The sequence below is a fragment of the Brienomyrus brachyistius genome, unplaced genomic scaffold (assembly GCF_023856365.1).
Source record: "Brienomyrus brachyistius isolate T26 unplaced genomic scaffold, BBRACH_0.4 scaffold57, whole genome shotgun sequence".
Classification (NCBI taxonomy): Eukaryota; Metazoa; Chordata; class Actinopteri; order Osteoglossiformes; family Mormyridae; genus Brienomyrus; species Brienomyrus brachyistius.
The window spans coordinates 1049010-1068328 of NW_026042332.1; the positions used below are offsets into that span (position 1 = coordinate 1049010).

The window sequence follows — 19319 nt, forward strand, 5'->3', positions numbered from 1 at the left end:
GATTTTATGCAAAGCGTTTGCCGTCATGTTTACTGGGCTGAGTGCAGCTGCAGACCAGGCACAATCACAGATCCGAAACAGAAATGTAATTATACGCTGCTGCAAAAACATACCATGATCTTACGTCTTAATTGTGAAACTGAAAAAAATGTCACTTGGTGAAACTAGTCCTGTTTTAAATTATATATTAACTCAGCGATGATGTATTTTTGGAAATACCTCACAGTATCCCAGTTTCTCTGTATCAAAGCAATTATTTAATCATCTATCACTTGATTAAAAATAATAATTCTGGCAATCGTTCTTTTAGCATTTACTATTCAAAACTGTTTGAATTTGTATGCAAATACTTACAGTATGGATTCTTGTATATTTTTCATAAACACATCTCAGATCTTCAAGCAGAATAATGCAAAGCGAATGTTTATTTCCATACACAGTCATATTCAATTATTTTTAAATATGTGTTCACTAATGTTCTCAACTAATTTTAAAATGTTCAGTTAATGCTTGTTGATATCTAGGCAAGCAGAGGCCATACTGATTCTGATAAGTAGGTTAAGCCTTATTTAGTCTGCGTCTGTTTGAGAATACATCCAAGCAGGAAGTGTTGTGAGGACCATTATTTTACGAAAAAATATCCCGTAAAGGCATCAAATCCTGCCCTTCTTTTGTTTTGCCAGCAGAAGCGGCTGTATTTGTACATTCTGTGGAACGTATGGATTTTTTCCCTACCAGCCTTTGATCAGAGGAGCCTTTGATGTCACATTCAAAAATAAAAAAATGGGTAAAAAAGCAGAAGTCATCCCAAGTTCACCTCCCAACTCAGCACAACTAATCAGAAACCGTCATCTACATAATTTATTCTTTAGTCAAATTAAAATAAAAAGCAAGGGTCCCTGAGGTGGTAAGCGAACATGCTGATCCACCCCCACAAAGGCAAACACACGCTTTATATGGCATACACATGTTCTCTGCTACATTTTGAGCATGTCAAATTAAAAGGGACAAATTATACACATGCTACACACGTTACACATGCTAATCGATCGAGAAATTAGCTAGAGGTGGAGGCAAGATGGATGAAGGTAGATGGATGATGGCAGATACGTAACAAATCATCGCTTTGCGCGCTGCCTCGCAGTGTTACCTTGCAAAAAAATGGGGGCACCTGTGATCTTCATCAGTATAAGTTTTAACTCCACACTCTACACAAAAATGCTATAGATACTCTTCAGCTTTCCTCTCATAGATATAGAGAACAGTACTAGAGGGGCAGCATTGCAGTTACAGACAGATTTGCAGTTGGGATATCTGCAAGTTTAGATACAGAAGGAGAGCCCACTGAACCGTTCATGAGGGTACTTAATATTCCTCCAGGAAAATTTCAACAGTACAATAAAGAAAAACTGCGGGCTGGTTTAAATAAAATAAAAATGCTAACAAAAAAATTTCCCTGCAATGAATTATAAATGTGGCTGCACCGTGAGTGTGGAGTTCTCCCCATTTTTCTGCGGGGCTCCTCTCTCTCCCAGGGTGTCCCCCTGCCTGGTGCGTCATGCCACTTTGGGATAAGGCTCAGTGCCCTCCCTTCCCCTGATAAGTGCCTAAAGATGAACAGATGAGATGAAGACCAAACAGATGGAATAGAAAAGTATAAAAAGCAGAAAATAAGCAGCTGGGTTATGGTCTCCAGTGCCCAGTGTCACTGCAAAGGCCTGGCAGCTAAGAATGTTCACCTCTGGAACCCATGTACATCTGCTTACATACTTATTGTCATAACTGTACGCATATTTATGTTCTTACTCAAATTTGTGTTTAATCAGGACACGTAGAGTAAGACTGACAGCTCACTGTGCATATGACAATAAAGTCTTGAACTTTGAATCATGATTTTCTTTTTAGCGATCAGTAAGCTCTGCAGTACTGAAGGTCTACATGGAAATGGACATGGTCCGGACCTCACTGTCTCCTTGAGGGGGGGTTAATTCCAGTAAAAATGAGAGGGGTGAAGTGCACCCTCTTGTTTTTTGTGTCCCTGGGCAAAATCCCCTGGAAGTGGCAAGAGAATGTGGCCAGATCATGAAAAATGCAGCATCAACCTTGCAGTCGACCCATAACAATCCTACACATTAGTCCAGCTAATTTACTTTTGTCAGCTTTTCCTCTATTACTTCCGGTATATTGGATTCCAGTGGCTTTTCCTCTTAATGCTCCAGTTCAGCCCAGGTCTCCAGCTCCATGGCCATGGAGCAGCACTGCGGCGCAGCCACTAAAAAAAGCTGCACTCCTTCATTAAGGAACCCAGTTACAAATGCACTCCGTGACACACTGTTCACAAAGGGGTTATCCGGGGTTCAAGTCACGGCGTGTAATTAACCACAATGCCTTCAATTATGGCCAAAACCAAATACACACACGGCGATGTAATTTTACAAATCAAAGCCGTTTACACTGATGAGCAGACGCTATGCGTCACGCGCGAGCATCATCTCCGCTGTGTTCATTCGATTCTCTCGCTCTTCATACATCATGAGGCTTCATGGGCCATGGATGTGAGGCATTGGTGTCTCATGTTGCAGGATCATCCACACTTTCTGCGCACATCACAGGACCAGAAGGCAGCATTGTTTAAGCGAGCCTTACGGACTGCAGGCAGGTAGGGTTAGCAGGCCTGCTCAGCACGAAAACGTCCATAATCTTAAATCTACTGAACTAACGCTCTCAGATACAGGAAGCAGCGTGAACAAAAAGAATTCCTCCACTCCCACGGTAGCCAAAAGTGAACAGGCTGGAAATGCTTTTTTGAGCCATTGTATTACGTGACTCTCACTATAGCTTCCTCGTTACACAGATATACATCCTACAAATGTCAGGCCGCAATCCTGATCCCCCCGACACCCCCAGTCCTGTAGGCTGCTGTAAACATCAGCTCACTCCACTGTTTCCTTCTACCAACTTTATTCACAGCATTTTCCACCCAGTGACTGTAAAAGCCTTGCATAAAAAATGCTTCCTGATGTCAATTTAACATCGTTTTCTAAACTAAAGAATATTCCACTTCATTATTCCATCTGTATAATATAACCTACAGTATGTCTACTCGAAAAAATTAAAAACTCCTTACTAAAGTTGAAAGAAAATTATTTGTAATTTATATTTTTATATACTCACCCAGCTTCCATGACAATTCCTCCAGTATAGGGTTGCAGTGAGAACAAGGCAACATCCTGGATTGGATCTGATACATTATATGGACAAATGTATTGGGACACACCTCTTAATCATTGAATTCAGGTGTTTCATTCAAACCATTGGCAAAGGTGTATCAAAATTGAGCCCCTAACCTTGCAGTCAGGTTTCCAAAAATTTATATCACATTTTTTCAAAGTTATATCGGTTTTACTGTATATGCCGATATTTTCTTTTAAAGTATGACTGGGCGTTTAGCACATTTTACAGGACTTTACAGGACACATTTTTGTTTTACGTTTTTGCATTGTTCCCACATTAACTATATTATTTTATTATTAGCCAATGCGCCAAACATTTGTGAAAGAATGGGTCATTCTGAAGAGCTCAGTGAAGTCAGGCATGGTGCTGTCATAGGAGGCCACCTTTGCAGTAAGTTAGTTTGTGAAACAGATAGATATTCCACGGTCAACTGTAAGTGGTACTACTACAAAGTGAAAGTGTTTAGGAACAACAGAAACTCAGCCATGAAGTTGCAGACCACGTAAAGTGGGGTCACCAAGTTCCAAGGCACACAGTGGGTACAAGTAGAAAATGCTCTGTTGAATCAATATCTGCAGAGTTCCAAACTTCCTCTGGCATTAACTCCAGCACAAAAACTGCGAGTCAGGACCTTCATGGAATGGGCTTCCCTGGCCGAGCAGATGCATGCACGCCTCACATCACCAAGCGTAATGCCAAGTGTCGGATGGAATGGTGTAAAGCCCACCGCCACTGGGCTCAGGAGCAGTGGAAATATGTTCTGTGGGGTGACGAATCACGTTTCTCTGGCTGGCAATCCAATGGACGAATCTGAATTTGGTGGATTCAAGGAGAACGTTACCTGCCTGACTGCATTTTGCTAACTGTAAAATTCGCTAGATGAGGGATAATGGTATTGAGTTGTTTTTTTAGGGGTTGGGTTAGACCCCTTAGTTCCAGTGAAGGGAACTCTTAATGCTTCAGCATACCGAGACATTTTGGACAATTCTATGCTTCAAACTTTGTGGGAACGGTTTGTGAAAGGCCATTTTTGTTCCACCATGAATGTGCCCCGGTACACAAAGCAATGTCCACAAAGACATGGTTGCATGAATTTGGTGCAGAAGAACTTGATTTGTCTGCACAGATCCTTGATCTCAACCCCATCAAACACATTTGGGATGAACTAGGATGCAAATTGTGAGCGATTCCTTCATGTCCAACATCAGTTCCTGACCTCACAAATTCTCTTCTGGATGAATGGGCAAAAACTGCCACAGACACAATTCAAAATCTTGTGGAAATCCTTCCTAGTAGAGTGGCAGCTGTTATAGCTGCAAAGGGGGGACCATCTCCACAGAGATGCCTATGGGTTTAGAATGGGATGTCATAAAGGTTCCTGTAGGTGTAATGGCCAAGTGTCCCAATACTTTTGTCCATATAGTATATTTGAACGGCATATTAAAGGTGAAGCATTCTAGCTTATATGCTAATGATACATGTATATTATACAGAATATAACATGTAGTTTTAATATTTAGTTGCAGGTGAAATTCTGAAAAGTCCCGTTAGCCCAGAGCTCGGAAAATAACGTGTATGTGTGCATTGCAATTTGATTACTGAACAAATGGACCACTGATGTTCATTAAGAGCTCGCTGATGCTCCCGATAATAATAACATTTAATAATTTTTTTTGTGAATATTGCAGAATAAGGTAAGAAATCTGTAGGCATGTATGTAGAATGAGCAATATTTCTTACATCACAGTAAAACCTCTAAAACATCTTGAGACACATCTTTATATATATATATATATATATATATATATATATATATATATATATATATGTATATAATACATATATATAATACATATATATAATACATATATATAAGAGCCTGATTTGGGCCGAGGACTGAAATGAGCTCAGCCCTGTGTGATCCCAATGAGATCATTTGTAATCAATAGAGAGAACAGGCCAATGACAGAAGGATCACTCCTGATTGCCTTTAATGTGGATCCTCAGCATCCATAAACAGCCATGGCCAGCTGTGGAGAACATTGTTATACGACATAAACCATAATCTACCAGATTCTCACTAAACTGCTGCTTTCTTGAACCAGCAAAACACGGGAGAGCTAATTCTATTCATTCAAAGAGCAAAACAAGCAAAGGCAGAATCATCAATGCAGATTCTTATCTAAACAAACAAGTGCGGCTCCTGCAATTCCTGAGGTTCGGGGTATTTACACAAACGGATTCTACCTGAAGCACCGCTGAACCACACGAACAGAGACACACAAGCAGCTTCGTTTAAGCTCCGACGCCAAACGCTATTCCGTTCATTTGTAATGCATTCTGACATTATGAAATTATTGTTCCTTTGACAGGATGGAGATTAATGTGCAAGATCTGGAAAGCCTCCGGTGAGCTGTTTGTCATCCACAGAGAGGGACCCGCACACTATGAATATATACATGGAGGAGAAGAAAACTTCACAGAGCAGATTTAAACTTTCTTACACACCTCTACTTGCCTGAGTGTAACTATGGTCTCTATGTTGCATCACTACGAAATAAATGTGCCCATAGAGGCTATTTATAATTAATGGCGAATGTAAAATACTCACCTTGACTTTACGATAACATGTTAAACACATTAAAACATTAACGGCTTCATATATGTTAGCGAATAACCTTGATCTAAATAAGATGAGGTCTCCAGCAGCGCCTCAGCAGGAAGTGTGCTGCTTGTCAGGCCGACGACCTGCTTCATCATTTTAACGCTCATATCTCCAAAAAAGGGAAGATTGGATTTTTTTTTAAACAGTTGCAGTTATATTGCTGCACTACTGCATATTGCCAATTCAAACGGTACCAGGGGCGCCGTGCGGTACCGTATGCTAATTATTTTCCAGCTATCACACCAGGGAAATCAGCTATTCTTTATTTTCATCAAGCTCTAAATGGATGAATAAAAAATGTTTGATTTTCTATAATTAACAGGATGTGAAAAACTTTAGTCTTCATTTCCTCCAAAATAGCATATATGCATGATGATTGATATCTCAAGCATTGTTTTATTCTTGATTAAACCTGTAACGACTTCATTTTGCAACGAAATTAACACATTTGTAGTGTATTGCTACTATGAACATTTATAGTAGGGTAAGGGCTGAATTTTTTTTTTTGTAATTTACTTACAGTATAAGAATGAAGAATTCCGTTTGTAGACAAAATGTCCAGGGATAATGTTTTATTTGACTTTGATTCATATTTTTGTCTTTGCTTAGTTTCACTTTATCCAATTCACTTTTTTTCACGTTTCATTGCCTAATCTTGTGCCTGGTGACAGAACCCACCCATGATGCTGGCCTCTTCTGCTCACTGCCACGCAGCCGTACCACGGTACACCTCCGAATGCATGGTATGACAGTACAGCCTCACTAAACATGACTTGCCACTCTACAGTTCAGCACCACAGCAGCTCCCAGAATTCCCAGCACCATGGACAGCTGCAGCCACCTCCTAGAGCAGGGTTATTCAAAGGATGCTCCTCAAGGGCTGAGCACTTCTGATTTTCCAGCCTTCCTCTACCTGTGAGCCAGGTGTTTAGCCTCTGGCCAATCAGAATCAGTAATTATTAAACTAACCACCTGGGAGAACTGAAAACAAGGCTTGGATTTGGAGTCGAGGGCCAGATTTCAATTGGGGGGGGGTTCTATAGCCACAGGCAGACCAGCTCAGAGCCACGGACAGCACCCAGAACACAGTGAGACTCTGTGCAGCAATACCATTGAGATCAAAGGCAGCTTTCCTGAGCACCTGGTGGTCAGTTAAGTAAGACCTGTGGGTCTCACCATGGCTTCTCAAGGATCAAGGGGCATGGAGTCACCCTGACCTCCCTAGCTGCACCTGCTGCCCACTGGAGAGCCTCACCTGGGACTTTCACACGAGGACTTGAACTCTGGCTACCCTGCCTTGATCTGCCATCTCCTGCTCAGGAACCTTGCCGCCTGCTGTCCATTCCAGTAACTGTTATGTTACTCTTAGTGCTTGCCATTCAGATTGAAGAACTGTACGTGCATGGAATAGATCCCCATTTCCACCACAGTCCCACAGAAGTTCAGTATCAACTGCGGATAATATCCAACATATAATATAAAAGAGGGTTACTCCACCTCCACCCTTAACATGTCCGTGATACAGTCATTGCTGGTGGAGTTCAAGAGTCATACCATAGAAGAATGGTACCTAGAGTCTTGAAGACAGCTGGAGGCTTCCCTGTTAACTGGTGAAACCCAAAAAGCTCTCTTTTATCTGGAACCTTCAGATGCTGCCCAGTAATCCATCCTGCAGAGGTATGTTATTGACTGGTTACAAGTCAATCGGTTCTGTTGTCGTCACAGTTTCTCACATGGAGATATTGCCTCCATGCGAACAAGATAACGTCCAAATCGTTCCATTTCTATCCAGCTCGGTGTGAATATTATACTGCCGTCATTTTCCACCACTCGTATTTCTACACGCTGACAACATGTCACGTTATATCATGACACAAGGCTTGCAATATATTACACATCCAGGTGACCTCGGTAAACCTTCAACAGAGGCATGAAAGTGAATTACTAAAATATGCAAATGGTAGAACACCAGGTCTTATGAATGAGGGCTTTCATTAGGACTCTTGCATTATGAATGCTGCATTTAGCAGTTTGTACAGTAAATCAGGAAAAGCTGAATTTTGTTTTTAGAAGGACACAGCCAGAAGTACATCATCTAGATGAGCTTTGAATCCCGTGCGAGTCAAAGCTCCTGAATACTGCCTTGCTCCAGACCCAATACACCACTATCCTTACACAGCTCTTACCTCAATAGCTCCAGCACAGCACTTCCCCATGCAGATGTCAGCTAGCTACACCACCAGAACACAAAACACAGCTAAGCGTTGCTAAGTAAAGACACATTTCCATGGCAACAGGCTAGCTGCAAAATAACTGACTGTAACTGTTTTGTTGTAGACACATCTCCATAAAACAGTAACTACAAATGATGCAGAGCTCCCTGGGAGGAACATAAATACATTTCACTTTGGCGAGATTCAAATTTGATGGGTGCAAGTATAAATTCAACAGCCTGTTAAAGTTTGGACAGCAGCTGGTTATAACAATCAAAAGAATAATGCACGGTTACTGCAGGATTCCTGCTGCCCTCTTTTAAACTGTGCTCCCAAGTTAGGCTGCTTTGCTGGGGCGATCTTACAGACTCTCTAGCTATTATGTTCTAGTAGGTAGGCAGACGAAGCAGGACCAGTTGACACTGGGTTTTGGCAGTGAACCAACAGGAAAATTGAGGGATTCTACGTTGTTTCCTGTTGTACCCAATATAATGCTGCTGTTTTGACAGGAAGTGTTTAAACCAAACTACAAATTTCATGAAGATGGTATGTTGTGGTCAAAGGTCACTGGGTGGGAGTCTAGGGATGGGTGAAGGCCCTGCCCGCCTTTCTCACAGCTCCAGTTCTGGATGATCTGAAATTCTTTACCTGCCAGTAATGTTCTAGTGCAGAAGAGAATTTAAAAATAAGCAGATGTTTATGGATGCTGACTCCTTGCTTTGAAGGAATCTGAGGATTGTGGGATATTTGCCCCAGCGCTGCAGAGTCTCCCTCATACAAAACACGTATGAGAGACGCACCGGCTTTTAAACTCAGTTTTGAAGGAGATATTTCATCTCGTTGAAGGCACTGCAGCATTTTCTTAAATGTTGCTGCAGCTTTAGCAAGCCAGATTGAGGCATTAACGTCTGGAATCCCCCTGAAGGCAGAGCTTTCAGATGTAGTCCTGTGGGGTAAGGCTTTAACTCTGCCTGTCTGAATCTGAGAGCGGAGGCCCGGACTGCGTTAGCGAGAGGCTGCAGAATGCGGCCCGCGGGCTAAATGTAGCCGAGCGCGTCTAGCACATAGACCTTCCCTTACACACTCTCTTACACTGTAGCAATCAACAGAAAAGAAATAATTAAGCTAATGGACATTGTATTAAAGTCTACATATAGCTTATCATCATTAAACCGTGACTTACATGTAGCTCATACCTCACTATGTATTATTTACATCTGTAACTAACTGGAACTTTTTTTTGAACCCATCAGATTTAATAACATTAAGATTAAATGTTTAATCTTCCCTCAGGCCCTGAACACATTATGGTGTGATTCGCCTATTAAGCGCAGAGATCAGTCGGTTTAACGTTTTCAGATCAGAAAATGTGTTTTTGCCTTTACTGCTTAAGCAAAAAAAAAGCACGGCTAACTCTTTCACTGGGACTACAGTGCATTTACTAACCTGGTTTGTCTCCACATCTAGAGCAATAAAAAAGACGACTTCCACAAGGTCCTCCCATTTCTAATCCATCCCCAGCAGAGCTGATATATTTTTCAGGTGCTGATGTACTGCATTTCACTCAGACAACAAATTAGATTCTATTGCCTGTTGAATTACATTTCAGAAAAAAAACTCAACGCGGGTTTGAGTCTCCGCCTGGGTCACATGTGTGCGGAGTTTGCATGTTCTCCCCATGTTGTCGTGGGGTTTCCTCCGGGTACTCTGGTTTCCCCCCACAGTCCAAAAACATGCTGAGGCTAATTGGAGTTGCTAAAATTTCCCATAAGTGTGTGTGTGTGAGTGCATGGTGTGTGAGTGTGCCCTGCGATGGACTGGCCCCCTATCCTGGGTTGTTCCCTGCCTTGTGTCCATTGCTTGCAGGATAGGCTCCGGACCCCCGCGACCCAGTAGGATAAGCGGTTTGGAAAATGGATGGATGGATGGATGGATGGAAAAATAACTCACCTGTGTCACACATACATCTGCTTTTATGCTTTCATATTACAATGACCAATTTAACCCTGCACTGTTATGGCACAGACTGCGGTGACTATAACGTACGAATCAGTGAGAGTATGTGGAAATCGCGGCTGTGATCTCTGTATTCCTGCAGTGCAGTGCGTGAACCTATTTTTTGTCAACTTTGAATTGAACGGAATATGGAAATATGTTTTGTAAACACAACGAATCCTGGACCCAGACCTCAGAACCATATTTTTTTTTGCTATACTCTGCAGTTTTCAATCCTGTGCTCCATCTTTGATCTTACATTTATTTAATTCCCACATTGAGTAAAGACTAAAGAAGGGATTTTTTAAAAGGATTTATCTATTTTTAATGACTTAACTTATTTTAAACCCGGCTCAAACTTTTAGATAGATATCAAGGCATTGCAATTAAATTTCAATTATGATGGCACAATTTCACTGTGTGTTAAACATGGAGCCTCAGACGAAGCAGACAATCTTTGAAAGGTCAAACCTTTGAAAGTGGGTTAGCTGCTGGGACATAAGTGGCTTGAAATGTTCATGGAAAAACAATGTGTCCAAATGAGACCTTCAACTCACAAAGCTTGCTCAATTTAACAAACACTTCAATTCAAATGTGCTGCGTTCTAAGTTACACTATGACTCTACATTGATATTAAACTCCAGCTATTAAAAGGTGTCATTACCTTTAATGCAGAAGCCAAATTGAGTTAAATTAATCAGGAGTCATTTTCCAAGGCTGCGGTTTTAAGAGCTGCCTCACTTTTTATTCAGTTCAATCTACCAGATGGTCTCTGTAATATACTGACATGTCCCAGGAAATAAGTCCATCTATAGTAAAGTACAGCAAGGCAGTTTTCCATATAATGCCTCAATAAGCTTAGTACTTTCAGTCTTTTGTCATTTTCCTGGACATCGCAAATGAACTGAGGTCTCAAAACAGGGTAAGTAACGATAATTCCAAGAAAAAGTGAATAAAGTAAAACCTCAGATTGCGAGCATAAGACTGAATCGCTGCAGCAAGGTATTCATTTCTGGCTAATGATGGTGATCTTGATAATTAAAATCCTCAAATATGCCAGAAACAATAAACACCAAAAAACCGAATCCCAGATACAATATGAACCAATCTGACCTTTCACTGAACCAACATGACATTGTATTAAATAAATTTTTGCTAAAGTTTAAAAAAATTAATTGTGATCACAAAACGAATTAATTGAAACGGACTGCATATGGCATGTAATGTACAAACCTTTGGTCCTGAAATCATTTAGTTTGACAATTAAATCTACAGAAAGACACATTAGGAAGTTTTTTGCATTTAATCAGAAACTATATCATCTATCTGTGAGGTCTTTTACGTCTACATATGTTACAGATCTAAGAATAAGATGGAAACAGCTCCTTGGGTTTCAGTCACGCCCTTTAACATGTGCAGCAATGCAGAGCAGTGACAAGGAGGCAGTAATGAAGGCAGCTGCCCTGACATCACCCTCTGTTTGAATGGCTTTTCCCACTGATGAGAGGCCAAAGCCCACATATGAAAGGTCTATACAGCTGACAGTGCAAAGAAAAGAAGTGTGATAAGGGAAAGAACCAAGAGCAGGAGGTTCAAATACGACAATGAGCTTCTTCAGGGGGTCTGCATACAGCATATTCACGAATAATCAGTTAGTGAGGATGGCAAATCTTCAATGGGATTCATTATTGATCACGATGAACACAGGGAATACTGAATTGAAATGAACTAAGGCAACCCAGAACATTTCAAATTTACTAAATAAACTTTGCTACATTGCCTTGTTATGGAACTATACATTTTGGTGAACATTTCTAGACATTCCTTTCCTTCGGAACAAAAGTGGTTTGTGAACGCTTTAAAACCTTTATAAGATGCTTAGATCAGCATGACAAACCATGATAAAAGAAGCTAAATCATGAAGTAGTCAAGATATTCCACAGATTGTGAAGCTCACCATTACAATCTGGGAGTCTCAGAACTCCAAGATATATTCTTATTAAATGTGTTTACACAGGTATAAATATAAGATTGCTGGACACCTTGTTTCTGATTCTTCATTTCATAACTTAATAAGAGAAGGCAATAGAATGTCCTAGTATTAATTACAACAGCAAAGTGTCAATGCAGCCTCACGCCCTGAGTAGGAACGAAGAGCCCTGCTTCTTTCAGGATGCCTCCTTGTTATTCGGCTGAGACACAGAGGCGCATGGCGGGAAACTCGAAGTGATGTGACAGCTTGCTGTCTCGATTGAAGGTGAAGGCCAGCTGACTGCTTGCAGACGCTGGCTGCTGCCGGTGTGACCCCTCATAACCTGACGCTCACAGAACTACCTGTGACTATGAATCCAGCTGTAGCCTGTATCGCCTGATCTTAGTCAGTAGCAGAGGAAAAATATGGTTTTATAAGAAATATTCTTCGGATATAGGAAATCAATCCATCCATCCAGGTCTTATACCCCTCATCCTATGGAGTCTGGATCCTATCCCAGATGTCATGGGCACAAGGCAGGTAATACCTAAGATGGGGCACCAACCCATCACAGGGCATATATATAACCTACAGGCAACTGGGAAACTCCCAGTCACCTCTGCATGTTTTCGGAACCTGCGGGAAAAAACCCACAATGACACGGGGAGAACATGCAAACTCCACACACATGGAGCCATGGCAGAGACTCGAACCCTACGCAACAATGCTAACCCCTGTGCCACCATATCCCCATAGGGAAAACACACCAATAAATCAAAGAAATATGTAGTTGTCTATCCGTACAGAAATCAGAACTATTATTCTCGTTCAAAGTCACAAATATTCATTTTTGCGACTATTATAAAATGTGACAGAATGTTAAACTAAAAAACAACTAGCATTAATCTTGCCTTCTTTTTAAGGTTCTGACTTCCTTCCTCTCCTATAGGCCGAATGCCTGAAAGCGCAATGCAAGCAGAGAGACACGAGCCACTTACGGAGACAGGTTCCATCCAGCTCCTCGTGGCCTGTGCTACAGATGCAGCGACCCAGGGGCACCAGCCAGTCTCCATCAGCGCCGCAGTAGAGCTTGGGTGTGTCCCGCTCCTCCGCGTTGTTTATGCAAGTGCCCCTCACCTCTACCAGAGAGGAGGAGTCCATGCGAGGTATAGTGTCCGGAAACGTAGCCAGGTTGTGGAAGGTGAAAGGGCACTTTTTGTGATACACACGCACCGAAACCAAGGCGATACAGGCACCAATGTCCTGGAAGGCCAGGTAGAAGCCCTTCCTGGTGATGGGTCCCACCTCCCGCACCTCCGTGTTGAGCTTGAGGATGCGGTCGCCCAGGTCCATCTGCGTGAAACTCTCGTCAGCTGCGATGGTGTCGATCTTGGTGTACTCGGACGGCCTGAACCTGGTGCTGTGCGGGTCATTGGACTCCATGTAAAAGAGGTTGAAGGTCTCCTTGCAGGTGCCCGACACCCAAGGGATGCTGTTGCAGTCGCGCAGTGTAAAGCGCAGCTCCACGTAGATCTTCTGTGCGGCTTCGCGGGAGATCCAGTTGGAGCGCAGCCAGTTGTTCTGGTTGGGCTCCATCACGTGGCACACCTGGAACGTGTGGATGGGCCGGTTGTGCTCGTCCATCTCCGTAATGGCGTCCCACTGCGGAACAAAGAGGCTCAGTTACATTGTAGTGTTTATGTCATCCAAAGAACACAATGGAAATGGTGATGTGTGATGCTATGGGTCAGAAATAGAATTAGAATTAAATTAACTTTGATACCAGATTCATCAGAGTCCATCTTTGGGCTCCATGACTGCTTCAGTACCTCATAGCTTATCTTACACTATTTTCTGGTTTATGATCCTTTGCTGACACCTTAAAAACCAATAAAAATAGCACAAAAATCTTCTGACCATACTGATTATTCTAATCTCAGAAGAGTTATCTGCAAATTGCCATTTATATTATCAAGGCAATATATTTAAATACAACAGCTAAACTCATATCAAGAGGAATGAACAATAAAGCACCTAGTTTTTATTTATCTTATTGTTTTGCTGAGTGTTAATCCCCATTATACTGTATAATACAGTATTTCCTTCACAAATTCAGTTGCCTGACTGATCTTTTTTTGAGTAAATCTTTTCAGAGAGAAAGGATTGGATCTGGCAAACTTGGATGCAGAGTCTCAGATTGGCCCGTGTGCTTGGTGTGATACTGTATGTGCTAATGAAGTAGAGGTGTCAGGGCAGAGGACAGGAGAACAGGCAGGCAGACACAGCACCGGCCACAGGGTCAATTAGCAGCGCTGATCTCATTCAGTCTAAATAAGATTCTGCATAATCACTTAATGTGTCTGTGGCCGATCCTGAACACATAAAGTGTTCATGTATCAATGAGCTTTCTAAGAGTGATCTGCATGTCAGAAAGACTCTGCGTATGAAGTTAGTTAACTATCTAGGAACCTGTGTGCATCCTTTGTGAGGCAAAGAAACTGAAATTCAAGTTTAAAAGAGGCAGATGAATTTTAGAGAGAATGACCGAGATAAATAGGTAAGCTGGGTAAACTTAAAGGGATGTATGATGGAGGGCTCAGGTTGTGATTCCTGTGACTGCAATCGGTGCAACTTGGGGGTGATTTTGTAACAACAGGCAGGTTCGTGCTTTCCTTCAGCAGGTGGACTGCAAGCATGTCAAACAGGAGCTTACAGCAGCTGTCGAACAAATCAGCGAGACCGAACGAATCAGCCAGACCGGACCGAATCAAAAGAACTGAATCGGACAGCCAAACTGGATACTGCGTACCCAATCAACCAGAAAGGCCCATAGGAGAAGAAGAAATGAGAAACGCCCGTCTGCCCGGGCAGACCTGAGAGAATCAAGGCAACACTCAGACACGTTCAGGCAGTACAAATGCAGCACAGATTGAGAAAATGATTATGCAAAAGTTCCTATTGTACCATTTTCAGTGCAATTAACTCATTTTAAAATAGCAAAGGTGCTGATTTTTTGATAGTTGGTGTAACTGGGACAGTACTTTTTTGGAAACAGTCAGTGTTGCATAACTTATGGGAAATGCTGGCTTTGAAATACTTAAAAACAGTGTGAATGAGTCCATGATTGAAGAAAACATGTATAACACAGAATTCACTTCAAAGCCAGGTGCTGAGCTGTGATGAGTTATACACATGGAGTAGCGTCCTGTTATCTTGGGTCCAAACAATATCAGCCACAGAAAGCCACCCAGTTAGAGAGAAAAACCAAAACTCGTAACAAAACAAAACAAAACAATCTCCTCCATTGTTTTCTTCAGTTGTTTAAAATTCAGGTTCACAAGTAATTTCTTTAATAATTTCTTCTTTTGGTCTGTATTTTATACCCTCTGCCTGATAAATTATTTATTGTGAATCTATTTATTGCAAGTGATATTTATGCAAATATCTACTGTCCTATTTTGCATATATTTGCAGAAATGTTTTTTAGTCCGGTGAAAAAAAAGTTTTAAAATACGTTATTAAATAAATACACATTTACACGATTATTTATGAGTTTATGTTAATCATCCATTTTACATGTGGAAATTAGCTTGAAGACTTGAATTGCTAATTCTCACAGTAATAATAATTCATCAGTCCATTTTCCATAACTGCTTAATTAGTACAGGGTCACAGTGAGTCTGGAGCTTATCCCTGGAAGCACAGGGCACAGGACAGGGCAGGGGAGCCCTTGGACAGGATGCCAACACAGGGCACGTGCACAAAGGCTCAGGGCAACACAGAGACAGTACAGGTAGAACATACACATTATACAGACAGAGAGTCAAAAGTCCACTGAGCGGCATCAGCATTAATACTACAACCAATATCCAATATACCAACAACAACACACAGATCTGTTCACTTATCTATACTGAATATTTTGCATTGTCTGCTAGCAATAATATGACTGTTGTGAGCAAATCTGCTAAAGTATTATTTCAATAACATTACACAAAAAACTACTGTAGCATAACATTCTTATAGTCTGCTAACTATTAGCTACTGACCTTTACATGAACCTTAATTACTTTAATGAATTATTCAGTAAAGATCACATTTTTGCTGTTGAAGGATTCAGGAATGTTAGATAGACCCTGATATAACAGCTGAACAAGTACAATCAAAGTCGAAGCATCACACCGCCCAAGCTGTCCCATCAGAGTCAAGTCATCACACGGCCCAAGCTGTCCCATCAGAGTCAAGGCATCACACCGCCCAAGCTGTCCCATCAGGGTCAAGGCATCACACTGCTCAAGCTGTCCCATCAGGGTCAAGGCATCACACTGCTCAAGCTGTCTCATCAGAGTCAAGGCATCACACTGCCCAAGCTGTCCCATCAGTCAAGGCATCACACTGCCCAAGTTGTCCCATCAGAGTCAAGGTATCACACTGCCCAAGCTGTCCCATCAGGGTCAAGGCATCACACCACCCAAGCTGTCCCATCAGGGTCAAGGCATCACACGGCCCAAGTTGTCCTATCAGAGTCAAGGCATCACACTGCTCAAGCTGTCCTATCAGAGTCAAGGCATCACACTGCTCAAGCTGTCCCATCAGACTCAAGGCATCACACGGCCCAAGCTGTCCCATCAGGGTCAAGTCATCACACGGCCCAAGCTGTCCCATCAGAGTCAAGGCATCACACTGCCCAAGCTGTCCCATCAGTCAAGGCATCACACCGCCCAAGCTGTCCCATCAGAGTCAAGGCATCACACTGCCTAAGCTGTCCCATCAGAGTCAAGGCATCACACGGCCCAAGCTGTCCCATCAGGGTCAAGGCATCACACCGCCCAAGCTGTCCCATCGGAGTCAAGGCATCACACGGCCCAAGCTGTCCCATCAGTCAAGGCATCACACTGCCCAAGTTGTCCCATCAGAGTCAAGGTATCACACTGCCCAAGCTGTCCCATCAGGGTCAAGGCATCACACCACCCAAGCTGTCCCATCAGGGTCAAGGCATCACACGGCCCAAGTTGTCCTATCAGAGTCAAGGCATCACACTGCTCAAGCTGTCCTATCAGAGTCAAGGCATCACACTGCTCAAGCTGTCCCATCAGACTCAAGGCATCACACGGCCCAAGCTGTCCCATCAGGGTCAAGGCATCACACGGCCCAAGCTGTCCCATTAGAGTCAAGTCATCACACGGCCCAAGCTGTCCCATCGGAGTCAAGGCATCACACGGCCCAAGCTGTCCCATCAGTCAAGGCATCACACTGCCCAAGTTGTCCCATCAGAGTCAAGGTATCACACTGCCCAAGCTGTCCCATCAGGGTCAAGGCATCACACCGCCCAAGCTGTCCCATCAGAGTCAAGGCATCACACGGCCCAAGTTGTCCTATCAGAGTCAAGGCATCACACGACCCAAGCTGTCCCATCAGAGTCAAGGCATCACACGACCCAAGCTGTCCCATCAGTCAAGGCATCACACGGCCCAAGCTGTCCCATCAGTCAAGGCATCACACGGCCCAAGTTGTCCTATCAGAGTCAAGGCATCACACGGCCCAAGCTGTCCCATCGGAGTCAAGGCATCACACGGCCCAAGCTGTCCCATCAGTCAAGGCATCACACGGCCCAAGTTGTCCTATCAGAGTCAAGGCATCACACGGCCCAAGCTGTCCCATCGGAGTCAAGGCATCACACGGCCCAAGCTGTCCCATCAGTCAAGGCATCTCACTGCCCAAGTTGTCCTATCAGAGTAAAGGCATCACACTGCTCAGGCTGTCCTATCAGACTCAAGGCATCACACGGCCCAAGCTGTCCCATCAGGGTCAAGGCATCACACGGTCCAAGCTGTCCCATCAGAGTCAAGTCATCACACGGCCCAAGATGTCCCATTGGAGTCAAGGCATCACACGGCCCAAGCTGTCCCATCAGTCAAGGCATCTCACTGCCCAAGCTGTCCCATCAGAGTCAAGGCATCACACCGCCCAAGTTGTCCCATCAGAGTCAAGGCATCACACGACCCAAGTTGTCCCATCAGTCAAGGCATCACACGACCCAAGCTGTCCCATCAGTCAAGGCATCACACGGCCCAAGTTGTCCTATCAGAGTCAAGGCATCACACGACCCAAGCTGTCCCATCAGAGTCAAGGCATCACACTGCCTAAGCTGTCCCATCAATCAAGGCATCACACCGCCCAAGCTGTCCCATCAGAGTCAAGGCATCACACGACCCAAGCTGTCCCATCAGACTCAAGGCATCACACGACCCAAGCTGTCCCATCAGAGTCAAGGCATCACACTGCCTAAGCTGTCCCATCAATCAAGGCATCACACCGCCCAAGCTGTCCCATCAGAGTCAAGGCATCACACGACCCAAGCTGTCCCATCAGACTCAAGGCATCACACGACCCAAGCTGTCCTATCAGAGTCAAGGCATCACACGACCCAAGCTGTCCCATCAGACTCAAGGCATCACACGACCCAAGTTGTCCCATCAGAGTCAAGGCATCACACGACCCAAGCTGTCCCATCAGACTCAAGGCATCACACGACTCAAGCTGTCCTATCAGAGTCAAGGCATCACACTGCCTAAGCTTTCCCATCAATCAAGGCATCACACCGCCCAAGCTGTCCCATCAGAGTCAAGGCATCACACGGACCAAATTGTCCTATCAGAGTCAAGGCATCACACTGCCTAAGCTGTCCCATCAATCAAGGCATCACACCGCCCAAGCTGTCCCATCAGAGTCAAGGTATCACACTGCCCAAGCTGTCCCATCAGGGTCAAGGCATCACACCACCCAAGCTGTCCCATCAGGGTCAAGGCATCACACGGCCCAAGCTGTCCCATCAGACTCAAGGCATCACACGGCCCAAGCTGTCCCATCAGGGTCAAGTCATCACACGGCCCAAGCTGTCCCATCAGAGTCAAGGCATCACACTGCCCAAGCTGTCCCATCAGTCAAGGCATCACACCGCCCAAGCTGTCCCATCAGAGTCAAGGCATCACACTACCTAAGCTGTCCCATCAGAGTCAAGGCATCACACGGCCCAAGCTGTCCCATCAGGGTCAAGGCATCACACCGCCCAAGCTGTCCCATCGGAGTCAAGGCATCACACGGCCCAAGCTGTCCCATCAGTCAAGGCATCACACTGCCCAAGTTGTCCCATCAGAGTCAATGTATCACACTGCCCAAGCTGTCCCATCAGGGTCAAGGCATCACACCACCCAAGCTGTCCCCATCAGGGTCAAGGCAT

The 19319-nt window shown here is 43.7% G+C and overlaps 1 protein-coding gene across 2 annotated transcripts in view; it reads right to left on the minus strand.

The window, feature by feature from the left end:
• LOC125724507 (ephrin type-A receptor 3-like) overlaps nucleotides 1-19319 on the minus strand; it is a 431178-nt gene that overhangs the window by 88738 nt on the left and 323121 nt on the right. Inside the window, exon 3 of one of the 2 annotated variants that reach the window (XM_049001233.1) lies at nucleotides 13078-13741. The exons of the other annotated variant lie outside the window; for it this stretch is intronic. Coding sequence (XP_048857190.1) covers nucleotides 13078-13741 — 664 coding nt within the window. The remainder of the gene's footprint in view (nucleotides 1-13077; nucleotides 13742-19319) is intronic. 2 annotated transcript variants of the gene reach the window in all.